Source organism: Brachyistius frenatus, unplaced genomic scaffold (assembly GCF_029030835.1).
Source record: "Brachyistius frenatus isolate BFR_SWC_R1_liver_20210118 unplaced genomic scaffold, ASM2903083v1 Contig_34, whole genome shotgun sequence".
In the NCBI taxonomy this organism is placed as follows: domain Eukaryota; kingdom Metazoa; phylum Chordata; class Actinopteri; family Embiotocidae; genus Brachyistius; species Brachyistius frenatus.
The window spans coordinates 3,534,503-3,561,777 of record NW_027210633.1 but is presented as its reverse complement, the minus strand read 5'-3'; the positions used below and the strand labels follow the sequence as shown (position 1 = coordinate 3,561,777).

Sequence of the window (27,275 nt, the reverse complement as noted above, 5' to 3'; positions counted from 1 at the left end):
TCAAAATACATACATTGTCCAGTGCTATCTGTGTAACATATGACAAACAGATACTTTTATACCATTTCATAATCAGGAAGGAAGGAAATTTCACAGGTGTAAGTCATTTCAGTGTACAGCCTTCCATTTTCCTTTCATGTATTATCAGTTTTCACATTGTATGGTGAAGGCAGGTGTGATATTAAAGTGTGAAGGTGAGAGGAATGAAACACAAGGACAGTACTGACTGAAATCTGGCAGCTCAAACATGGACGTGTTCCTCTGATCATTTTTCTCCTCATCAATAACAGTGACATCAGTACAGATACTGTGATAAACTAACCATATGACTTTTAATATTTTCAATATCATCTATGTATATTTATTGTTGTATATTGTCTGAATATGTATTTACTATTCTCATGTATGTTGTATTTGTTGTTGAGTTATTTGTATTTTGAAGGCCCATCTTGAATTCTATAGCTGCTGTGCAGCATCTGTTAATGCTGTACAAATGAACATGAAATAAATTCATTGAATCCCACACTGTGACTGTAAGTCTGTGACCTCTGCTGAGTACAAGGAACATGATCGGTGCTAGCACTCATCATTTTAAGCTTGGCTGCTCTTGTCAAAGATGAAGCAGAGACCAGAAAAACAGAGCATATTTACATACCCCAGTGTGACAGCTCCTTGTCAGTCTGTTTATAAACCATTCAGACAGCTGCTGCAGAGGTTTCTAACCTCCCATGGTAAATCTGGAAAACAGCTGCATGTCCCGGCATGCCCTCATTGTTTTGTACCGAAGTAAACCATGCAGGGAGGTCAGAGGTCATTGTCCCTGTCATTCTCAGGTACAAGGTCATACTGTAATTGGGCTGCATTGTCATCATAGTATTAGTTAGTCTCAATAACTGATGCACAGAAGGACAGCTTGGCTAAACTGGAGTATTGTACTGGAATTTACTGCTGATTTCTGACATTTCTGACCAAACATTTCCGATTAAAATGTTGAAACCGTTGACTTAACTTGACATTTACAAATAAATGAAAGCTAGAGTTCAAGGATGCTGAGCCATTGTTAAAGGTTTCATAGCTTTATTGTTGAATTCGCTGGTATTTCCTTTTGTTTTTGAACATTTCGGCCTTACAATTGTAATTTTCCAGAAGTTATGCGATTACTCAGTATGTTCAGGGAATAGATGGGGCAGCATGACATATACTGTACATGTTGAATAACAAGCAGGCACACACGCACACTAAAAGGTATGTGGAAAACCTTCTGGAGGTAATAGTCCAGCCTGTAATTAAAACACAATAGGTATTGTGCACCGTGTTTCTGAGCACTTTATCTGCATACCTCTCCATTTCCCCTGTCGACCCTGGCTGTACAGGAAGCTGTCACAATGACTAATAAATTGTCCAGGCCGATCAATGAGGGAGCCAGGAGCCAAGCGGAGAGCGGATACAGTCAGTGTTTATTCAAAGATGGGGAGCATTTTAGTCGTGAAAACAGACATGCTTCAGACACAGTCACACGAAAGAACCGGCTCATACGTACAAGACAGGAGCAGCCCTCAATCACAATGCTGTCATTAATAACAGAAATGGCTCATGTGCATCACACACAGTTACTGTAAGAAATGAGCTGCTTATCCAGTCCATGGTTGTGTTATTCTCAGCCCTTCCACAGATCAGCCGCAGAACGATGATAAGAGAAGTCCAACCACATTTGTGGATGCGAAGTTGCACTCTTTCCTTATCGCCAGTGAACTGCTGCAGTGACATGACATCATGCGGATAAAGCGCCTTCTCCACCCTCTGTACTGTCACTTATTTAGAAAATTACATCACACAGGCCTTCCTGTCTTCAGTAAAGATCAATATACATTTCTTGTTTTACTAAAAAGAAGAGCCATGTTGATCACATGATTAGTTTTACTTGTTTACTTGTTGTTACTGTTACATATAAAATGCACAGCTCTGTGTGTATTTGGTACAAGAACAAAATAAATGTGTTGATTGGACTGCTGGAGGTGATAACTCACGCAGCCATACACCCCTGCAGTAGTTTGGAAATGTCTGTATTAATTAACTCAGGGGTTCGTGAAAGGAGGAGACTTGACAGGAAGAAAAAAAATGATGTGTAAAATAGTGTTACTTTCAGCTTGTTGAAAAATGTGTTTGTTTTTAGGTAATAATTTATTTAAATAATCTGATGGTGTATTACTACAGTTTTTTAGTCAAAGATGCTCAATGGATCAGTGCAGCCTTTTCTCACTGTCACAAAATGCCTTTGTCAGGAGCAACGAGTACAAATGTGGACTGTGACGGAAGTCCAGCCAAATCTGAGGTTTGCCCAATAATGGCATATGCACTTTCTGGTCCTATGTATTTAGCATTCCTGTTTCAGAGGTTTGATGGCCGCTGGGCCGGAGAGAGAGCTGATTCACAGACACAGCCATGGCAATAGGGTAATTACAAAGACCCATGCAGCCTATAAATATGAGCTACAGCACCACACTGCTCGAACTGCAAGTCAGCTTTGGCTATACACAGCAACTCCAATTTCTCCAATTAGGCAGATCTTCAAGTAGGTTTTTCAGCTGCATAAAGAATGTAGTCGGAGGAAAAATCTTCAAAAGAGGAGATCAACATGATGATATTGAGGCAGACAGAGGAGTGTGGTTTCACCTCCCAGACAGATGAACTGAGACTGATGACCCAAGACCTGGGAGTCCAACTTGGATGGAGCTGTCGAATAAATAATTAAATGAGCAGATAGAAGATGGCGTCTCTGCCCCATAACACTATATTTAGTTGCTGCTATCTCTCTGCCTCCTGCTGCTGCACCGTACAGTATAGCCCCCAGATCACACTTCCAAGGAGCGGAGACATCAGCCCAGATCAAATCCGCAGCTGCTCTTCCGCCAGACACACTGTTGCTTGAGTTTGGGAGTGCACGGCAGGAGAGAGGGTGGGGAGTTGGCTTGCTCCTGCAAGCTACAGTCAGGCACAGACGGTCCAAAGGTCAGGAGGTCACAGCGGATGAGAAAAGGTCAGAATGGCAGAGCCCACACCTCAAGACTGAACAGAGCCAAGACGTCTCTGGCTCCAAAAACAAATGTACGTATCTGAGGAGAGTGGAAGTGGGAGGTTTAATGCCACGTGACATCAGTGTACAGTCAAAAGTCACAGTTCCCAACATGTGTTGGTGATAACAGCTCAGTCTGAAGAAGAGACATTTTACTGAAAGGTGCTTGATAGCTTGCTGTTGTAAAGAACAGTATTGGGCTTCATTTTTTTAAAGAAATGTCCTGAGACTCTGGCTGCAGACTCAAAAACATTCTGGTTAATGCGGTATTAATGCTACCAAATCAACTACTAATAAATGAACAGAGACGTTCTTCCCCAGTTTTTTCTGCCCACTCGCCTCCATGAAATGCTTCACTGGCTGACCAGTGAGCCAAACAACTCTACCAGGACTGATGACATGGGTCCAACAGCAATGGAATTAACAGAAACATAGACCAGAGAACTGAGTATACTGTATAATATATCATGGTGAACTACTCTACTCCACATTAGAGAGACAGATGATAAAAAAAATTGGAATTGTACGTTAAGGATTTTGATAAAAGTCCTGAGAAGACATCCAACAGAAGAGGTTGAAATAATCTCAAAGCTGTGACTGACACACTGGCACAGCCAATCATAGTGGGAATTCAAAACACCCTGCTATGAAATGTGACAGAGGTGTTAGATGTTTAAATATACTCAATAGATAAGAATGTTGGACAACATAAATGTACAGTGGGATGTTTTTCACTGTGGCATCCTGTTTACACCCCCCCCCCCCCACCCCACCGGATCTTTAATGTACATAGTGTAGTAAGAGACGCTGTTCCTTGGTACAGGATATTTAAATGGACATAAACATGGCCAATGGGGACAACAGTGGGAGAATCACACAGTGTCATGTGATAACAATTTTAAAAGTCTTTGTTTATCTGTCAGTTATGTTCAGACCCAGAAAAAAAGTAAAACATTTAGCATAAAATAGAATCCTACATGCATTAAAAAAAACAACAACAACCAGATTATAACCCTTTATCGCCATTAAATGTGTCGCTTTTAGAGGGATTCAAGTTTAGAAATGCAAATCATCTGCATCTAACAATGATAGGAAAACGGCATGAATTTCACTGCATGGACAAATAATCCATACAAATTAAACAAGAACATTAATGCCCTGAAAACAGTCGATCAAAAATGCTTAAGAAAGATTACCGTAATACGTATTATTGCTGGAGTGCAGTACAAGATAAAGAACATGAACTGGAGGTTCTTGTGAATTTCATGAGCTGAAAGACGTGAAGATGCCTTCACCAGAAGTACAGCTGACAGGCACCCAGCTGACAGGCACCCAGCTGATAGACACCCAGCTGATAGACACACGTGTCACTGGAACATTTAAACTTTATTGGCAGCCACATGTTAGAGAGCAGAGAGAGCCGGCCTTATCGTCCTGCAGGCGCTGGGCCCGGCGATTAGCAGGTTATCTCCCATCCTGCACTGGGGGTTCGGCCCTGAGCTGAGACAGGAAGGAAGGCCGGGGCAGTGACTCAGTGGCTCCGGGCCACAAAGCAGAATAAAGCAAGAGATAGGTTCAGGCCCACCGAGCCATTCTGCACGATGGAAAAACACACAGGATCCCACCGACATGACCAGCATATCAAACACATGCCAAAGAAAGAGGGAGAAGCGGGGGGGCTCCACAGAGGGAGACAGGAACAACTCTTTACTGGGGCTCCCTGTAAGCCCTGTGCATGAGACCACTGGCTGCTTTGGCCCTCGTCTCTTTTCCTGCATCCTCTCTGTCTGCAGCGGTACAAACACAATTCTTGTCACTATCAGTAGATCATTTTCTGCTGAGCCTGCCAGGCTGCTCTGTTTGTATCATACTTTCCAGACTCAAACACAGGGGACTGTCAGACATCAAAGTCATCCGTGAGTAAATGGACGATTGCTTTAAAAGAAGTTCTGACAATCTAAACTCCATGAGGGGCTTTAGGTTTCACGGGCAGAGCTTTCTCGTTTCAGACATTATAAAATAATACAGGTTAGCTCAGTGCATGCGGATGGATTCAGACCTCAACTTCTAATACCGTTCTGATGCCAAACGTGTGCAGAGCAGAGCCAGGCAGGCTCCCAGCCTTCTCCCTGACTGGTGCCAGGATTCAGCCTCCCTCATCTTCTACATATCCACCTCCCCCCAGACTTTTGTTTAGCATTTCACTGCTTTAACACAAGCTCTGATACGATTTGAGTTTCAGGTTAATAGCATGAGAGGTAGCCTATATGATAAAATAAAACTCCCCCTGGATGTCTGTTGCACAGTCATTAGCAGGCAACCCAGTTTATCAGGAGAACAGCCTGTTGGCCAGCGTCCCTGTTGTCTTAAAATCAAACTACACTTGTCAGGAATGCCCCTCAGCACACTCACCTCTCACTCATACACTGAACTCTGAACTTATACTGAACCAACTGTATCTCCTTTTCTTGCTCTGCCTTTCTATTCGAATTCCCTCAGTTTGATTCAGAGTAATGAATTCGCCACACTCCGCTTTCTGGGATATAAAGTTGATCATGCCTGGGACAGTTTGGGATTTATGTCTTGGCAAAGCCAAAACAGCTCTGATAGAATAGTGATAACAATTAGCTGGACATGCTGTCTGTGTTCTGACACAGATACACTCATCTGGGCATTCAGAAACAGGTGCTTTTTCTCTTCAGGCAACATCTCTGGTGCTACCATCACCACATCTTGTTTTAGAAGCTCATGTTAATAAGTCATCTCAATGGATATCCACTTTGAATGGAATACTTCACACAATAAGACAAGAATGTGTTGGAGGACATTGACACTTCGTTGACTGATATTTAAGCCATCCATTAAGAACTGAGCTGTCTCTGAGCAGCATCATTAAAGAGAATTACATCTACTTTTTGTGATGAAGATGTTTTACAAGTTTTAGTGACTTGCAAATGACTAACGTGGTGGCTCGCAGACACTTTTATTTTGTCATGTTTAGTTTTTCATCCAAAAATAATTTTTCAATTACATAATTTGGTTCAAAACTCAGACAGAACTGCAAGGAAAATGTGACATTTGTGTCTGAGTGAAAAATCAGTGTCCTAATTGTTCTGCTGTGCTGGTGAGTGAAAAATCACTTATGCAAATTACAGTGCCGCAATTACAATAACCATTCACCAACAGTGTCATCTCGGGATTGTCTGCTCTTATCTTTTGTGTAAACATCTCCCAAGTGTGTGCAATGCAGGAAACCCTGCAGACAATCAGGAGCCTGAGACAGATGAGTACTCTGACAGGTAGCATCACAGTAAATCATTTGTTCCAAATAATACAGTTGTATACAATGTTATTTGATTATCAAAAGACAATTTGTAATTTTTTTTCTGCATCAGTGAGTCATTTATGGAACTACTGTGTCACTGTAAAATATTCAGCTTTTCATTTCACTCATAATTGTGGGGTTTGAAAACTGTCATTCAGAATAGTTCTATTCTAACTTTTGAGAGCCTGATGATACACAATTGACATCCGCCTCCACATAAAAACATCAGATCAATGGGATTTTAGGATGCAACAGAAGACTCCACTGAAACTCTCGATTCTTCTTCCTGCCTAGTTAAACAATGGAACTCAACCCATAGTTACTTATATCAGTTCTGCCCGAGGTCATTGTTTGTGGTGGGAAAGCCCAGTAACCAGTGGACTCTGTTGAAGTGACAAAATATGCGAGACAGAAATATGCAACATAATTTAGAGATTTAAATATTTATCCATTTGGGACCGTTTACTGACAACATGAGCCATCCAAGTAGCCTCCTCTTATCTCTGAATGCGTCTGTGCAACATACTTCAGTGACCTACTTCTATTAGCCTACTCATTCAGTAGTAATACTAGCAATATTTTCTTAGTCAGCAGTCTTTGCTTCCGTATAAATAGGATAGACTATGGTAGATAAATCAATAAATAAAATCACACCCACATATTTCCCACTATTGTACTCTTCTTTAGAAATAGCATAAAGGTTTTTCCAACCGCACCACAGTCCGGCTGCATATTCCCCGGCATCTGTCAGTATCAGGTGCGGCTCCATCATTCGCTGCAGGGTTTCAGGGAGGAGTTAAAGCCAGGTCACACCCCTCACTCGCACTTGGTCCTCAGGACAGAAAAAAACTAAGGAGCGCACAGCCCGTCCGTCACAGCGCACTGCTAGAAAAATATGATCCCGAGAAGAGCGGCTCCTGCGCTTCAACAATTAAGACAACAATTTCACTGCGACTAAATTCAGTTGTAATTACTGAGCGTCGCTGAGTGTGGTCCTTGTTCAACTATTTCCCTCTCCATTCGCCCTCTTTTTGTCTGCGCTGGATCTTTCGTGCCAGAAAATGTGTGTGGAGAGCGATGGATGCGAGATTGAAGGCTGCAGCAGTTCGGATGAGGTGCGCACGCTGTCGGGCAGCATGAGTCCCGGACTGAAATCCAACCCGGACCTTCACCCCTGCAAACCGGGGCAGAAATTCCGCGCCGCGCTGCTCAGATGCCGCTCGCCGGCTGCCGCCGCCGGGATCCTCAGTTTTGGCAACGTCCTGAATTACATGGATAGATACACTGTAGCCGGTAAGAGACACGACTTCTATCTATAAGCGCGATAACAGAATATTCTTTATTCATCTTCTGTTTAGAAAGTGGGGCCGTTTTCTGTATTTGCTGGAGTGATTGGCCGCTAATTGCCTGCAGCTCACCTCAGCGGAGGCGGGCGGAACAATGGGTTTGCCCGAGCGCAGTGGACTATCCGCTAAACCCATAAGGATGTTTAGTGTTCTCATTGCTGTGTATATTGTGTGCTGTGAGTGTTGATTAAATCAAACAGATACACGCCTTCGCTATCAGTCACGAGATGCTTGACCCTAATGATTTCCCCCCGGGGCTGGTAGATAATTGCAGATCGATCAATTAAGGCGATCAGCTCTCCATCCACGAACCTGAACTGCGCGCTTTCGCACCGTGTGTGTGTGTGTGTGTGTGTGTGTGTGTGTGTGAGAGAGAGAGAGAGAGAGAGAGAGATGTCGTTGTGGGCTCATCTGACAGACCAGTTTCAGCGACTGCAAGATGAGGGAGGGAGGCAGAGCGAGGGAGAGCGTATCACTATGAGGAATCAATCATTAGTTCCTCGTTGTTTCTGGGAGCGATTTAGTCCAACAACACCTCACAGCCGGTGTCTCGTGCGGCAGCTCGCGGTGTGTGATGCTGCGATGAGGCCATGTGCTGTTAATCCTCTTCAAATTCCCGCATTTCCTCACTACTGTATCCCAGACCCACGTCTCATTAGACCCGAACACCGTGTACACATGAAAATGAAGCCTGCGTTGTGTGAAACTGATAAATGAATTGATTAATTAGATGTAAAAGAAAATAAAGATGCCTAATTTGAAGAGCAACAATTTCTGTTAGCACAAAGGAAAGGCAGAGTCAAACTATTAAAACTTCATTTTTAATTTAAATAAATCATCATGTAAAATGAGAAGCGTGAAACCTACTGTTACAATTGATGGATTTGTATAAAAATAAAAGATCCAGACCAGATGAACGTTTGAAACTCATCTTATCAGTATTCAAGTAGCTTGATGCTGTATTCAAATGAAGGTTTGGACACTGGAAGGCGGCGCTGAATGGGTTAAAAATATTGCTGCAGCATGAGAATAGAGGGAAGTGTGTTCACTGGGAGAGTAGGCTATTCTGCACAAAGAGATGCTTTCCTGGTTAAAGTGCAAGTTCATATTGCTGCACCTAATGACTTATTTGCTTGATGTAGTCACACATTAACAGTCTACATGAAAATATGACTTGTGACATTTGTAATTTGTGTTTGCCACAGAGAATACAATTATCTCACGGTGTATTTATTCAACAATCTGAAGAACTGGGTAGATTTTCCCTCTGTAGCTGCTGGCAGTCTGAAGGAGTGGCTAATTCAAGCAGAACAATATGTACACTTAGTGGCTACATGCCTTCAGCTCATCATCCTGAAGGCTTCAGGTCCAGTCTGTCAACTGTATAGAGTTAAGCCTCAAAGCCTCGGGTGCCTGAATGATCATTACTGCGGGACGGCTTTAGCTGCTCGACATATAGCCACGCCAAGAATGTGTTGATGTACAGTGGGCATATCTAATCTTAGCATCTTCAAGTCACATCCTCATCCTCTGTCATGGATGAATCAGTCCCTCTCGATTGTCTTCTTCTTGCTTTGATCAGAGGAAACCCCTCATCAAGAGGCTCTATTCTTCTCAGTCATTCCCATCAGGATCCTGCCTCTGCTCTTTACAATACTGTATATCTCATGAACAGCGAGGGCAAAGCCATAAACCTTGCTGGACCTCGGAGCGCCTGCTTATGCTGTGACAAGCGGAGGAGTGACCGAAGAGAGGAAATGGGGAGGATGGTGGTGAGGTGAGGAAAGGAGGGGGTGGTGGTGGTGGATGCAGCATCTCGGGCTAACCCTCAGAGGCTGTGTTCTCAGTGCATGCGGTGCAGAGGGGGTCCCTTTCCCATTGTTGCCACCTGAACGCTGCTGGACAGTTTTGCATTATGCATGGGCAGCATGTGCGTCAGACCCTCGCGCACAACGAGGACCATGTGTACCCGTACACAACTGACACACACACACACACACACACACACACACACACACACACACACACACACACACACACACACACACACACACACACACACACACACACACAGCATCAGCTTATATCTGCCATTTTCCTCCTTCTCATCCCATCGCTCTCCCCGAGCCATGTTCTCTCCTCTGCTGCTGCGGTAAGCTACGTTGCAGTAGTAATTAGGTGGCGGAAGCAGTGCATCTCTTGTTAGCACGGGGTTTTCTCCAAGTATGTTTGTGGGAAGGGTGGGGGGGGGGGTGAGATAGAGCTGTATAATATATCAAAACAATATTAATGTGGTGCTGCTGGTTAGAATATCATGTAGTATTCTGGTTATTGTAAATATAAATGTTTCTGATGCTTTTTCTGAAGTAAGTAGACTGAAATTAAGTGTCCAACTTCTTCTTTCTTATCATCACTTTCTGTGTCTGGTTTCCATCTCTGGCTTTCTGCTTCTCCGGCTTTCTTTTCCTCATTCAAACCCCTTCACTATAGCAGGTACCCAAGGCACATCCCAACTCATAGATCTTAGTGTCAATTATGCAAGCATGAGCACACAATCACAGAAGAACTCACACACACACACACACACACACACACACACACACACACACACACACACACACACACACACACACACACACACACACACACACACACACACACACGTTAGAAAAGACTCTCCCCACCATTTCAAGGGGGCCTGAATGAGGAGTTGTGAAGGGGGGGGGGCGGCTGCTGCAGAGGCAGGCAGGCAGAGGGAAGTGGACTCAGAGTTCAGGCAGCGTTGAGCCCGAGCGATGCCCCCACAGCCCCGCCCCCCCCACCCTCCTCCATCCACACCCGACGTCAAAAGGTCTTTGTACCAACAGCCATTACTGTAGTGTGTGTGGATCACTAAAGCATTGTCACAGAGACACAGGGTGACCATTCTAGACACCAGCGCTATTCTGATCCACAACAATGATGGGAAAATTGCACCCAGCAACACACGGCAGCAGTGTCAAAAGACTTGGATCTTTTGGCTGATCCTTCGTGTCAGAGGTGAAGCCACACACACACACACACACACACACACACACACACACACACACACACACACACACACACACACACACACACACACACACACACACACACACACACACACACACAACACCCACAAACTCCACTTTATGATTCCAACACTTGGCTTCTCCACAATGATTGTAAGAGCCACAAAAAAAGGGAGAAGTCACTGTCTTTTTTTTATGAGATTGTTTTGTCTTGGATTTGATAGATTTACTGCCAATATGTCTTACACAAATACTACAACTTTGTGAGGAGGGACTGCTTCAAAACAAAGTAATTATTCATTATTATTAGAACTAAGCTTCTGCATATGGGAAGTTGTGTTTTAGATCTCAGTCCGGTGCTTTAATAAGTAAAAAATTAGCTCGATGTTGGTTCTGTCATACATTTTTACTTGGAGCACAGATTTCTGTACAGTCTGGAAAAGAAATGTTCTGTAATGTCATACATACATTTTGCAACTGTTTCTTCCATAAAACTGCTCTTCTCCCTTGAAAGGCATTTTCAATATGTTTCATTGTTGTAATGCAGTGGGTTCAGCTACAGTCGGGATCATCAAAGGGGCTACATACAGTTCAAATTTCTACAATTTCCATATTTCTGTGTTGTGGAATTGGCCAACAGACAGTGATCTGGTTTATGGTCAGACACACTTATGGGCCAGATCCAAGTGTGAACAGGCGCAGAGGAGAGCACTATTAAGTTTCATTGGGGCTGAGAGGGAGGAGGGTGTGAATGACTTTTAGCTCAGCTGTTCAGCCGGTGGGTCGGACCTGACCTGACGTGCTCCCTCACAAGTCTGTGCTTGTTTTTGCGAGTGTCTGCGATGCAGAAGCGGGGAGCATCTGGGACGTTTGAGGATGTCCTGATGAGGTGTGTCACTTCTCACAGCATCGCAGAGTACCAGTGTTCAGGAGAATGAGATGGAGATCCGACTATATCTGAATGGAGTGGAAGCTGAAGCCGCTGGATGAGTTACGATGCTCCGGCTGGGTCACCTGTGTCCACCCTTTGGAAGCAGCCATCTCACCCACAGCCACTTATATTCCATTTGACTTTTAGAGAGCATAAGAGCTCTGAGATTTAGAGAGCCACTGCATTTAATTTAATTTGAGGTGGCTTTGAAACCTTAAATCCCGGTGTTGCTCCCTCCGTAGTCCCACAGCAGACAGTCCAAGCTCCTCGACAGCTTATCATAAAGAGGGGATTAAGTGTTTTTTTCAGAGAATATGAGGATATGTGAGGCAGACACGCAGCACTTAAAGTTATTTGCTTTGTAAGTAATAAGCCTTGACGTGTGGTAACTCTAACCGCCCCCCTGCGTGCACATAAAGGGACACTTTGTGGGGTACGGACTGCAGCCTAATCTGCGCTGAGCAGAATTGTTGGGGAGCCGCAGATTAACACTTCTGCACGGGCACCTTAAGATGAGTTGTCTCAATCAAGCTGTCATTTCAAGAATAGCTCACAAACAGGCTCCCATCCTATTGGACAAGGGCAGGACCCTTGCATGTGAACTTTTGGCATCTTTCATTTAGACAGATGATCCTGTGGTCCTAATCCTCTTAAGGCAAGGTCTTTGTTACACAGTAAAATAAATGTAGTCATCTATCCAGTCAGACTGGCCAGGCAGATTAATGCCCGTTAGCTTTGTCCAGTTTTTCTTTGTGCCGACTCATTATCACTGTCCACACAGGCCCGAGGCCGTCCGTTGCATCAGTATCTCCACTACAAATCAAGGATAGAGCAAAGGTGCTTGTTTTCTACGCTTCTACATGTTTTTGTGACTGTTGTCACAAACAGTTTCTGATGTGGAAGTGCTCAAAATGCAAGAAAGCGCTCCACTTTCAGTTCCACAGAGACGCGAGAAGTGAAATAAATCTAATTCAGCGTAAATGCTAAGTAAGATCAAGATTTCTCTGCGCCGCCACCCCAAATGTAAAGTGTCTCCGTGAAATTTCTTCTTGCTGCTGAAACGGAAACATGACACAGCAGAAGATCTCAGTAACATGAAGAGCTGAAATATGTCAGCATAAGGAAGTGTCTTCTCACTACTGAACTCTCTGCCACAGAGAGGTTGTGTGGGCCAACGCTCGAGCTGCTTTGGTGTTGAACTGTCGGTTGTTTCAACCGTCACTCTTCTCCCAATTTCACCCTCTCTTGTTTTATTGCGTTCACATTAAAGGTCCCCGAACAACAGCAGAGGCATTAAAAAGATGGAAGGGCCTCAAGTAATTTACTTTATAGGGTTGCTGCCTTTTTCTTGTCGTGTTTTTTCCATCTAATGTCGAGCTGTTTCGAATTAGACAGGCTGCACTGTACAGTATGACTCTCTTCATCTCTTCTGCACACTGTTACTGTATTTCAACATCCCCCACTCAATCTTGACATCTTTTATTTTGCTGTTGACAGCAAAATATCGATTCTATTCAACAGATGTTACAGTGCAGTCCTTAAGAATTACACGACTTCCTACCAAGTGGACTTTTCCAGACTGGTTTCCCACAGATATCCCACTAATCTCTTTATGTCTGTATCCTAGCGTGCCATTCCCGCTGCTGTGAGAAAACAGTCTGTGTGTTCTTTAGGCTCCAATTTAGCCGACGTCTGTAATAGTAACCCATGGAATTAGACAGGACTGCTTCCTATGCCAGCGGAGGCCCTTTCATGTGGCTGCTCCAGATTTTACCATCAAGGAGTCACACTTCCATCGCAGCAGCGTTCACCCTGCTACCCTGGCGGCTGTGAACGCACCGTTCCATGGCTCTGCCGGTGGTCAGTTTTGCGGCGACTCTTTCAGTCTTCCAGTCCTTATAGCAGCTATGGGGCCATTACATGTGTTGCTTTCTGGAGAGGATATTTTTACTAACTACTGCCTAAGCTGTAGACCAGAGGATTTCAGATTGTGACGTGAGGCAAACATACTGCTTTTGTGAAAGAGACAGGTGCACAGCGGTGATCTAAAAACAAGTGGAGTTAGTTGTTGTACTCTGAGTGCTCACCAACATGGTTCAGCAGTCAGAGCGGTGACAGCGGGCGTTCCAAACACCTCATGGAGGCAATAAAAGTACCCAGAGTGTTTGATTGCTGCAATTTGGATTGTACATTGAACTTCTTTTGAGAATCAAAATTCATATCCATGATCAATTTTTAAATTTGACCTACATTTTCTGAGGTTTTAAATCCATAAAGAAATCACAGAAAGAAACACACTCTCTTCAGTTCAGAACTTTCTTGAGAATAATCATGTTTTTACGTTTTCTTCTGAAAAAGTAATCCATTGCAGCTATCTCTATAGTCATGGGTACATTGCAAACATGGAGTGCTAATAGTTAATTTTGCATGCTTTTAATGGTGACAGTTCACATAATTTCATTACATATAAGCCAATAAAAGCATGGGTAACGTACCACACAATCCTGCCACCACACATCCATTCAGAACATGTTTTGAAGAATCTGAGGATCAGTTTCAACGTACAGTTTATTTTCTCTCATATTTTCTTCTCCTTTAAAGTCTTTAAATGGCCTATCTTTATACTTCCTGCAGTTTTACGAGTCAACTTGTAAAAGCCCACAGTGCTTGCTCAAGTCCCCGACTGATCTTTGACATGTGAAGGTGAGTGGTAGCCTAATAATCACTGACCTCCTCTTTGTCATCACAGGAGTATGTGTGTGGACTTAAGGACAGGGAGGTGGTGTTTTCTTTGCTGTAAAGAGTTTGCTTTAGGATTAGAGCCGCAGATATAAACGCAGCGTCTGTTAAGTTTAGTCAGAATTTTTAAGACATGTTGGAGTGACAAGGAGAAAGGAGTCATGATGAGCAGAGGCAGATAGATCATCCCAACTCTCCATCCAAACACTGATCCACAAAGGTTAAACCCAGCCTCTCTCTTCCTGTGCCGGTATCTGAGAAGATTGGAGTGTTTACCTGAAGAAAACACCGAAAATCATCTCTTCAAGCAGACAGATAGATCACAGGAAGGGAGAAGGAGAGATTTGAGATGTGTTGAGCACTTTGCTGTGTTTGACATGCTGTCAAATAACAGCTCAAAGCTTAAAAAATGCGATAGGAAAGAAATGTGGTTTTCTCCCTCCCTGCATTCCATCTCCTATGATTATCACAACAATTTTTAACAAGCAGAATGAAACAGCTGGGATTTTGTTGAACTTATTGAATACATTGAATAGTTAACATCCTCTACATTGTGGATGTATGGCTGTGCTATAAATAACAGTGAGAAAAGAAAAGAATAATAGCTTTATCTAAGAGTAGAAACTCTTTTTTTTCCTCCTTTCGGTCAGACGGCTGACCTTTTCCCTGCTCAGACTCTGCTGTATGTTTCCTTTTCCTCCAGCCACCCCAAACACTTTGTGACATTCACATCCATTTCAACACGCTCCAGGAGAAGTCACAAAAAAACAGAAAAAAACAAAGCAACACAAACAAGTGAGATTTCTGGGTTGTGAAGGTCATATTCAATTGCTCCCCCGGGTGCTGAGGTTTGGCTGAAACTGCTCATACATGCAGGGAAAACATGGAAATATAAGACATGAAATCCATTTTTTTATCCCTGCAAAATGACACACAAACCCAGACACTGAATATTGATCAACCGAACATTTGTTACGAGTGATGAAAGCGTACTGTCCTGAGAGTCGCTGGAATTGGATTTTTCTCAGACACATTAACAAGTTGTTCTTGAGAGGATTGGGATCTAATATTGACCCGCTCGCAGCACGAGTCACACCGAGCAGTTGTGAAAGCCGACCTGCAGCTAGCAGTAATATTAGCTCTCAGCTCCTGGAAGCTCCCACAGCTGCGAGAATAATATTTTCAGTGTGTATTTACAACGACCCCTATATTTGAAAAGCCTTCCTTCTTGAGGACACATTTAATCTTTTCCCCAATTTGCATGTGATAGAGTAAATACTGGAGCCTGGCAGAGGGGAGGGATTATCTTTTATATCCACCAATCAGGTCACAGAGAAGATCATGAATGTTTGTGCGTGGCCTCACATGGTTCATCAGCTCTTATTTTTATTTGATTTGTGGATATCTGTCATGTCGTCAGAGCTCGATGGGACTGCAGCAGGATTTTTCATTACTGTTGGGAAGGGTTGAATAAGGCCGTTGACCTCTGTCAAAGTGTTAGATCTTTCCATTAATGCTCAGGGTCAGGCGCACTTACACACACACACACACACACACACACACACACACACACACACACACACACACACACACACACACACACACACACACACACACACAAACAGCACTGAGTGTTGTTTTTTTTTGCTGCTCTAAAAGGTTCACACTCAGGATTGAATTCCTATGAGAATGTGTCACAGGTGTTGTGTTCCCAGGCCGTCAGTGCTGTCACAGGATAAATACATGCAAATATGTGTGTACTGAGCTTAACGTTGGGCGGCAATCCCAATCAGTCCTGCCTCTAATTTAAATCTTCACTCATTTTGTGCTGCAGCTTGATTGTAGACTCTGGCATCTTTTTTTGTTTTTCTGTCTACACTGTGGGAGAATTTGTTCACGAGACAGTGACAGGCTGAGTTAGGTTTTTGTCTCTGCAGTGCAGAACGGTTGGTTCCACCTCACTGCTCAGGGACGACTATTACAGCATTCTTTTGATTCTTCAGCACCATAAACGTTTAGTGGTCCATGTTTAAAGACATATTTCTGCAGGCCGCCTGTCACCACACCACTTCAAAAAGATTCAGCTTTGATTGCATGTATTTATCACGGTGAGCATCAGACATGTTGGTTCAACCTGTAGCTCAGTTTGGTAATTGTAGAATCAAGAATTTTTCCCTTTTCACGATTTTAGTGATGTTTTAGGAGATGACTGCATTATGACTGATAACCATGTATTGCCCGGGGCTGCTGCGCTGTAGGTATGCCGGCTGTTCCTAAATGAAACAAGGCTGGTATGTGGAAGAAGCTTTAGAAGAACACTAAGTGTTTTCCCACATCAAGCAGAACTTAATCTCACCTCACACTCACACCCTGACCTTAACAAATACAGTCCAGTGTTGGTATCACATTCTCATTGACACATTGACAATGAAATCAATTGGTGTCAAAATGGCGTCTTTTTTCACTCTTTATAGATATGTTGGGAAAAAAACATATTTGAGTTTCATGAGACAATGAAAGATGAACCATTCGTTCTCAGCTGAACTGTCTTCCTCATAACTGGGAGGGTGATTGAGCTGAAAATTAGTGGCTCGCCTCCTAAATCCAGGGAAGACAGGGTGGCATCAGTAGGATTGCTTTTATATGTCTGATTAGACTGAAAATAAGAAAAACATGTCTGACATTCATATGTATATCAATACTCTTAGCTGTCACCGTAGCATGAGAGTAGCTGTTAGGGAATAGACATTACAGTAAAGTACACTCACAGTCTGGTAAAGAGTACTGAATTGGAGTGGCTGATTAGTTATGGCCCAAACAGAGTGGTCGTGGCTGCTGTGGAGAATTGTGATTGATGTGTGGGGGAAGATACAAACTCATGGCTGATATTATCCCCGTGCACATAAAACCTAAATATGGCAAAGAGCCCATCCTGTCAGACTTACCATCTCTATGATCCAGTCGAGCAACCCTGAGACAAAATGGATGCTAAATTGCATTGCAGAGATGCAGGGACATCTCAGTGCTGGAGTCAAGAAACATTCAGTTCCTAATAGCTGTCTGTTGGGAGTTTAGTGGTCCAATCTGTGAGAGCCATTGTTTGTTTGTTTTTACACATTTCACAAAACATTTGCATATTTTATCAGTTTAAACTGATTTCTACCACAATTGTGTAGGCTATTATTGTTTTTCACATTTCTATTTCATAAAATACCCTCAAAAAATACAATAAAACAAATTGTTTGATGTTTTTCTTGAAAATTAAAGCCCAAAAAATGCCATTAATATTACGTTTGGAACCAGCTGGGCCCCTTAAATTTCCATTTTGTGAAGCCTGACGACTACGATTACCCAGAGAAGATAGACATGCCGATCCTGTTTGATGCTAAATTGAGCTGAAAATAGAACATTTAACCAGTTTTCTTTCTTTTTATTATGGCTTGGGGTCACTGTGGACGTGAAAAGGTCTAAAGGTCTTTAGACAGTCAGTGTGGCGGCCTGTGGACATCTGGTCATTCTGCATCACAGCTCACACTGTGTTTGAATCGAGGGGAAGTCAGATAAAGTAAATGATAGATGTGAAGCAGAAAACTAGAATGGTAAAATTAGAAAGGTAAGATACCATATTTACAGCAATGAATATTTCTGCGGGCTTTTTTTAAAAATCTTTTATGAATTAATAAAAGGCAGTCTTGACTTTACGTACAAGTTACACTAATTATGCAGCAGGATGTTTTAACATCTCCCATAGTGGATTCCCATCATCCTCATAAAAGAGAGAGCAGAGGAGGAGGTAATGGAGGAAAAATTAAATCTCATTAAAAAACACTACATAATGACTTTAATCCCCCACGCTGTTATGTAAAAAAGCATTGGGATTACTGACAGGATTTTTCAGATACACATGTTAGCGTGTGCACACACACTCAGGCACACGGGTTAGTGTGTGTGTGTGTGTGTGTGTGTGTGTGTGTGTGTGTGTGTGTGTGTGTGTGTGTGTGTGTGTGCGCGTGCCAATGATTTGTCGGTTTGATAGTCAGTTGGTTTGTTAATCCACCACTTTTGTTATCAAAAAAAAAAACATCACTAAAATATAAAAAAATCTTTTTGGATGGATTGCCATGAAAGTTTGACAGACATTCATGTCCTCCAGGGGATGAACTACAATAACTGTGGAAAGTCCATGTTTTTTTCCTTTAGCTTTATCATCCAGTGAAAAAAAAAAATCCTGCGTCGTAAATTGATACATGACAAAAGCCCAATGGCTCTAAAAGTAATGAGATTTCAATCAGCCTCATCTGTACAATGTGTTTATTATGTTATACCACACAATTCCAAATGTGTTAGTATCTACTGTGTAAAATGCATAATTCCTTTAATGATATTTGTTTATTACATTAATTGATATTGTAATCAGGGATTATGTCAAAGACTTGTAGTGTAAACATCAGGACATTTGGTTGTGGTTTGGTTAAAAAGGATCCACCGTCCATATCACTTCTCTACTGAATAAAACGAGACACTGTTCGAGCCTCTAAATGATTTTCTCCGGTTAACATGGCTCCTTTTCAAAATTCCACATAAATAACACTCCTCCAGGTCCACATTCAAGGTTGAGTTCAACTGCTGTTCACTATTCCTGAGAGACGCCGGTGTGAATGAGTGCGGCTCATGGAGATCCTCTGGCAGTCAGATGGTCTCATCTCATCTCAAATACCTTTGCTTCGCTTCACTGCCTCTCTTTCCATCTAATGCATTGTCTCATACGAACAAGCGGGCTAGCCCCCTGGATGTATTATTGATGAGCTATAGGTTTAGTCTGCTCCCTTGATGCTTCACTGTGCGCCCTCTCCAATGCCATCAAATATTTAGCACGTAGCGGCTGGGACTAATGCACCGCAGCCCTTGAGCTGAATTCAAGCTTTTGATTAGTGAAGGAAAATTAGGTGGAAAAAAAAGTCCTATTAATCAAAGTGGTAAAGCTGGCAAACCTACAGGCCTTCAATTTGATTTCACCCCAGTTCGGCTGTCACAAATTTAAAAGATTAGAGTGCAAGCTCTCAAGTGTCTTCGTGCTTTTATTGCTGAAATCAAAGCATTATCATCTGACACTGGCAAGAGTTCTGATTTGAATATATATTTATCTTGGTGTAAAATAGTGATGGAGTAATGGTTAGAAAATTAACATGAACTGAAACCAGCTATCTAACTTTCTGTTTTTGTTCGGGGCTGATATTTATTGTGCTTACGTGTTTCAATGGCATCCATTTAAGAATTCATCTTCTTGGCATGATGGGAAATAGTCTGGATTTTCACTGGTATGGCCATGTTGCTAAGCAGGACAAGATAAAAATGATCCTCTTTGAATAATACATCCATGACTTTAAGCATAGCAAAACAATGCATGGTGGGTTATAGACAGGCAGCGACCCGCTCAATGGTTCATGAGCTGTGGATTTGAAGCTTCCAGTTTGCCACTTTGGGTGTCACCATCTTGTTTTTTTTGCAGCCAGTAGTGACCAGATTTGGACGGACTGCAATGAGGTGTGGATCTGACGGCTCCCCTGGCATGCCATTCAAAACCAGACACGCCCCCAACATACCTCTCTTTGAGGCCTAATATCAACTCAGTTATGGAGTTATTTTCCAAAGGACCACCAGTACACGGATCAGGAGTAGATTTAGCTAATGACACCATAATGAACCAGAAGAAATGTATTGACTTTGTATTTCATGAGAGAAGTTCATGCTTTTTGAATCATTAGAGCCAGAAGTTGTTGTTTTTAAGCAGAACCTAGTGGCTGTCAGTGGCATTGCACTTTAAGGCATTTCTGTAATGATTTCACTACTTTAACTTACCTCAGAGCAAAGTTTGGCTCACTTTTGCTTAAATATTCTGTTTGTTTTTTTGTCGTTATTGAGGTTTTTTTATTTGGGGGGGTGGGGGTGGTTCATTTACAATAATAATAGTGCAATAATAATAGTGATGGCTAAATCAATACATAAAAAACGAAAGAATATTATCCTAAGTGTAACAGTCATAATATCTTCAGCTGCATTTAAAGGGACACTGCTGAGTTTTCTTCTAAACAAACAAAAATGACTGTACTGATTACAGTGTACACTACAAGTGGTTTTGGGTGAAGCTGTGTGTTTAAACACCGCTACCAACAGGGAAGCAGGAATCTAACTTTCATGCGCTCACACGCTCCTCATCTCTTGCTGATTTTATTGGGGACTCCACTGCTTAAACTCTGAAGTCCTCCCGTGCAGGCAACTCCGTTCGCTGTTTCCCAGACATCTGCAGCACGTTTCCTTTCTGTGTGGCAGGCAGAGGAAGTGGAATGGAAAAACTGCTCCCCCGCCCACTGCGGCCACATGGCAAGGGAGGAGAGCAGTCGGTCAGGAGCCCGCCGGCCGCAGTCGGACATATTTGTGGTCGACTTTCTCCTCCGCTGCAGTCTGAGCCGCTCTGCAGCTCGGCCTGCCTCTGCTCTCTCCCCGCGCTGTCTCTCACACGCTCCGATCCAAAAACTAGTCACAAGTACAACCAGGAGAAAGACACACTTTCTCCTCACTCATTACGTCCCCTCCACTGTCTTCCTTCCCAGACTATTTATACTGATGGGGATGAAACATGAAAAGGGATCACCTCCTCAGAAGGAACGGAGGGCAAGGATCTGGCCACATCAGCAGAGCGGTTCACCGCTGCCTGCCACACTCTGGCCAGAATGAATGACTTCCATCCATTGGCTCCCTCTCCCTCAGACACACACAGGGAAATCAGGGGAAAGGGGAACACTCTCACACGCTCACATATTTATACTAAACAATGGAAACATATGCTTTACAAAACCAACCCAGCCCTAACTGACCTGATGTAGCCACCACATATTTATTTTCCTCCTCATGACTCCTCCCCTCCATCTCTGTCTCACCATCACCCTCAACTGTGAAATTGGACTGTGATCCTCTCCTTCCTCTTAGCCTACTTTCCCTGAGCAGAAATAGAACCGGAGGGAAGGGGGGGGGTATCTGTACGGAGATCCACAAGTCTCTGTTGAGGATTTGATATGAAATCTGTCCTCTACAAGCTGATGGAGGTCTGCAAGTTCATATCTGTGTACGGGTGTGTTGGGTGTGGTATGTGTGGGTGTGTGTTCCCTTATGGTGTATTTGGGAGTGTACGTTAGGTCCCAGAGGAGTAACGCAGTCTGCGTCACTGCAGAAACAGCATGCGGTGTACTAACAAATACCTACGTGGTGTTATCAATGTTATTTTTAACATATATTCATGATGCAATCAGTTTCCTGAAGCTGCCATGATTCTTATTGATTTAAATCTTCTAGTAAATGCATTAAGTTAACAGTCTACTGGTGGAAAAAGTGAAGAAAGTACTATTCATATTGAAGAATGATCTTTCACCATTCATCGCTCTGAATGCACCGTTTGTGGCATGTTAACATTCACCAATTTGAGTCATTTCTTCTCGAGAAGTCATAAAGGCCGACTTTATGAGCGGGTGGAATAAGTGTCAGCTCCGCACTGCACCCGACTCTATGTCCACTCTGTGTTTAAACTGCAGAGAGCAGCCAAATATCAGCATCACAATAAATTCATGAAAGAGGTCTTTAAGTTTCAAAGGAGACATAAATGAACTATTACACATACCAAAACAGGTCAGGAGTAAATACTGATTGAGTAAGAATATTTTGTTTAAAGGTAAACCTGAGAGGACAGTATATATGAGAGGGAGTGGCCTGCCAAGTAGCTGTCAGTGCTGTGTGAGTGTTGTTACCTTGGATGGAGATGGCAGTAGCTTGTGTTATTGTGTGCCATCAGGAAGATCCACATTCCTGCGCTGATTCTTGCTCTGGCATCATGCTCAGTTGCACACAGATCCCCTGGAGGCCCGCGACTTGAGAAACTCATTAATGCTGTTCAATTAAACGGATCCATGGGATTATATGTGCAATGTTGTCACAATGACAGTGGTGACCTGATAAGTTGCCATAATAAGAAATACATTTGCTGGTTAAATTTCCACCGTTGATATGGTATTATACGATGTATTTCTGGCATTGTATAAATTACCTGTGTAATTTAGGAATGCTTTAGTAAGTACTGCATTGTGGGGAAAAAGTCAGCTGCAGAAATGTTGATGTTCACTTTGAATCAAAATCACTGGATGAAATCATTTTACCAGAAAAAAAAAAAGCAGTTTGGACATTTGGAAAGCTGAGATCCTTTGTGGTCTCTTGACCTTTATCTCTTCAAGCACCAGAACAGCATTGCCATGGAAACTATATTGGGCGCTGCCAGCTTGGGCAAGAGTTGTATTACCTCATCTTTCAGATGCATCCCTGAACGTCTCTGTATTTTTTCAATCTTGTTTGTTATAGTCCAAAGAAATCTAAAACATGTATCTTTATCTGACTCACTGAAAGACTGAGGAAAAGGAGGGGAGAAAAAGCTCAGGAAGAAAAATAAATGAAAAGGATGGAGTTTGATTGCCAGGCATTATAAGGCCTCAATGGAAGATGATAGTTGTGATAGGCTGCTACACTGAACTGCTGGCGCTCTGTAATCCATTATAGATTAGCACAGTTCATTACACAGCTCATTGCACTTGAATCTCATACTTGAATCACTGTTGCTTAAATCTGGCTTCCATCTTTTATTATTTAAATGGTAACATATTAACTGTAGGAACACAGGACGGTATGTGTATCAGCTTCTCATACAGTATCTTCACATGTTTTGAATAGATTTGATCTTGTCACACTGAAGCTGCAGCTCTCTTTATAAAACACCCTTGACTCTGATTCTCTAATCTCACATAGCCTTTTAGCCTCTCTACCTTTATTAATTGTCTGGTAATTGTGTGGTAAGTGTAGACGGGCGTGGCTCAGACAAACGCAGACTCTGTCCAGGAGGGACGCTCCACCATCTGGTGTAGGAATCCCCCTCCCAGCAGGCTGTGTGCCTGTGTGTGTCTGTGTGCGTCTTCAAGGCTAATTACTGTACAGCTGCAGTTATCAGTACACCGTTAAACACTCTTGTTGCTGTTTGACAGGCCTGACAGGGAGGCAGTCTTTGTCGTTGCCAACTTGTCTGCCAAGGGCATGAAGGGGTGACGGCCTGATGTGTTTGTGCTTTAAGTGATTGTTTGTGTCGGCGTGTGACTACCGCTTGGCAGATAAACTCGGCAAACTTTCACCTGCTTATAGTAGGTTTTTTTCCTCTAGAAAGGAGGATTATAATGATCTTTGAGGTGTGTAAAGAAAACAATCCGATTCTGATCATCCATTCAACCTAATTTATAAATTATCTCCCACCTTGTTTGACACAGAAACTGCATAAATGCCACATGGTTTGCTCCAACAGGTGTTAAGACAAACAAGAAATACAGCTACCAGGAAATCAAAGTGTCTGAATTCAGATTGTCCTCATTAGCCAATTGGTTGAACTGCTGGTTTTGCTGAAACTAGGTGATAACTCTCATAAAAGCATCTTTAAGTCAGGTCATTATGAACAAGAAAGGTGTCAAAGAGTTGTTGGTGCAACGCTTGAGCAAGAATGCTGCCTGTAGTGTGAGAATGTGAGCAGGTGGTTTGACTCAGCTGATAGGAATCTGATGTATGTCTTTGCTTCCAGTCACAGTCCAACCTGCACCTTCCTCTGCATCACACCGGCTTTCAAACATGACGCGTGTCTATTGACAAATAGACAAACAACAGAGGACATGTTGAGCTCAGCTATTTACCCGCTTGACTGCAATCCTTCCCCATCATACACCGGGGTAAAAAAAAAAATCCCCGACATGACAAGGACATGACGCATTAGTTGATTCTGAAAGTTGCAGAAACTCTGGTGCTCTAGTGTAGAGGTCAGTTCGTGCCAGGTGAAACTGGTGTGCTGGGCTCGCAGGAGGAGAGCAGACGGATCAGACGCAGCCAGCTTCTTAAAATGTTAGTCATGCTGCTGTTCCATTTTCATGAGCGGTGTTGCAATCCCCAGGACCGGGCTGCCAGCTTCACAGAGAGTCTGCTCGCACTACCAAGCATGCCAGACTGTGTCTGGACTGCAGGAATATCCAGCAAAGACATGTTTTATTCTTTTTTTTATTCTTAGCTAGAAAATCAGACTTTGAAGCTGGTGGTCTCCAGAGACGTAGTGTTTATTTGATGAGGCTTGCTGCTTCTTGTTTACTGATGCTTGAAGTTGTAGCCATAAAGATATTTCTTTAACTCTTAATTTATCTCCATGTGATCTTCTTCTTCGTTTGGATCTTCTGATGTTTACGATGTGTTAAAAAGTTTATGAGATCACCCAAATGCCAGCAACAAGGAAGACAAACAAGTCATAATGTTGTGATGAGCAGATATTCAGCTGCACACATACGTTCTCTGTCCTATGATTGGCCATACACCAGGTGTCATTCACTTTGTTGAGGCATCAGTGCGATGCAAAGCATGTGAATTTCTTTCATTCCAGCTCTGCTGCTCTTGGGTTACAGTAACAGGATTAAGACGACTTCAAAGATCTTGGGGTTTCTCACAGCGGAGCGATGTTGTGCTGCTGCTGCATGTCTGCATGACTGATGAGAGCCACCAGATACATTGACCTCACACAGTCGGCTGCAGTGTCATCTGGAAAACCCCAAATGAACTGCGGTCCCTGTGCAGAAGCTGCTCCCCAGAGCTGTTTACATGAGCCAGTGAGGAGTTAATGGTGGAGAAAGTGTGTGAATGTCCTTGTTATGGAAGTGTTTTTCAAGCAGAAAATGTGTGTAGTGATTTAGCACCAGAACTCGTGCATGTGTAAGACCCTGTGGTGAAATCTTTGCAGCCATTTACTAAAGTTTAGCACTATACGGCAGCCAAGAGAGCCCTCATCAGGGATATTGTATTGCTCTTCAGGGATGTTAAGTGAATGACAACCTCTGAGGAATTTCTATCCATCACGTTCAATAATAATCACACACTGCAGAAGACTATCACAAAGCCAAAATGAATTTCGCTGTAAGACAGATACACATCTTATAACTGTGATTATGATCATTATTATGTACTAAAACCACATTACATTTTTTCCTTACTTTTTGCAGGTGTTCTGCTCGACATCCAGCGGCATTACGGTGTATCAGACAGTGGAATCGGCTTGTTGCAAACAGGCAAGTGCTCTCTAATCCTATAATTACACATGTGAAAACAGTTAACACCTGAACACTTTCTGTGTAACTATAACTCTGATGTTACTTAAAATGGATGGAACAATGAAAAGCAGAGGCCGTAACCACAAACCACCTTCTGATCTCAGACTTTAAGTGACAGTGCTAAAGTGTCAAAATTGACATGTTTTTCTGTTCTCACACACAAACAGTAAAATGAAGTTATTGGTAGGACAATTTATAGATGTAATGTTGTGTATGGAGATAATTTACATCATCAACCCACTAATAATTTACTTACACCTTTAGTCTTTCTGCTTTATGCATATTAAGGTACTCTATTCATAAGATTTAAACAGAAACCTGAGGAAATCCTAAAAGTCCTACTCTACTGCCTCATCTCGAATTTACAGAAGTCTACAAAACTAAAAGAGAAACAATGTCTTGTTAGTTTCTTTTTTAGTTTCATCAAAACTGCTGCATTGACTTGAAGATTATCAGATAGTTACACCTCTAAAGGTCTAAAGGTCTATTTTCGAGCAGCCTGTAACACAGGCTGACCTAAGTGAGGGAGTAACAGCAGCAGGTCAATAGAAATGAAAACAGTCAGGAGCCAGCAGGCTGTTTTCCTGAGCCTGCATGCACCCGCAGAGTCTGAGGACTCTGGTTTAGGGCAGGGTTTCCTGCTCCACTCGGGGCCCCGATGAATTCACCTTTTTTAGGGAGATACCTTGCAAAGCCTTCTTACTGGAGGACAGGACCCCGTCTTGTCTCTGTGTGCCCTCAGGCTCATTCAAACACCAACAAACTACACACAAAGTGCCATTGAAGACAAGCAGAGGAGGCGGGGTCGGGCCTGAGGAGGGAAGAATACAGTCCAGTGTTTTCCTCGACTTCACTTGATGTTCCGAGTAACTTTGGTTGAGCTCAATGGTGTCTAAGGGACAAAAATATCTCTAAAAGAAATCAGTGTTAGTAACTCTAACACTAACCCTAATTTCTGATGGATTTTCAGTGAAAAAGTAATTTCGTCTTTGTCTCCTTTTAACCTAATTTGATTCGAGCATGAAGAATTCATATTTTCGAGCAGTAAATATTTTTCCTTTATTTTCTCCTTCGGCTCTTTGGGCAGTTTATGTTTGTGTACATTTTTTCATTTTTCTGGCAATAGTATTTATGAAATACGTTCTTCTGTTTCAAAGAACTAAAATCAACTTCAAGCTCTTATGACACCTCTACAGACTGCTAATTGTCCTGATGTGTGGAATAAGCACATTTTCAGGAGCCTGGTCCTAGCAAAACATGAAGGTGAGAAAGGGGCATTAATAGGTTTTTTTCAGGGTGCCTGCACTTGTGAAACCACAGCGAGCTTTCCAGGTGATGTCTTCTCCGACCTGTGTACGCCTGTACGAACTCTTAACAAGAAACAGGAAGCTGTGAAGGGTGTTTGACTCTTGATTCTGTTTGCATTGGCTCATGATTTGGGTTATGCACACAGCCACACCGGCAGAGACTCACACACACACACAGCATGTTGGTTGAGCTGCATGCACAGCTGATTTCCCCTCTGCTCCGTCTGCATTTGCAAGTCCCTAAGAGGCACCCAGCAGGCCAGGCTAAACGCAGGGCTGCTGTGT

The 27,275-nt window shown here is 42.8% G+C and overlaps 1 protein-coding gene across 2 annotated transcripts in view; it reads left to right on the top strand.

Moving 5' to 3' along the window:
- Nucleotides 1-7,233: 7,233 nt before the first annotated feature.
- The window catches only part of spns2 (SPNS lysolipid transporter 2, sphingosine-1-phosphate), a 62,874-nt gene continuing 42,832 nt past the window's right edge, over nucleotides 7,234-27,275 (top strand). For both annotated transcript variants that reach the window (XM_069700736.1, XM_069700737.1), the window contains exons 1-2: nucleotides 7,234-7,691; nucleotides 25,576-25,641. In XM_069700736.1, the coding sequence (XP_069556837.1) occupies nucleotides 7,460-7,691; nucleotides 25,576-25,641 (298 nt within the window). In that variant the 5' untranslated portion in view covers nucleotides 7,234-7,459. The remainder of the gene's footprint in view (nucleotides 7,692-25,575; nucleotides 25,642-27,275) is intronic.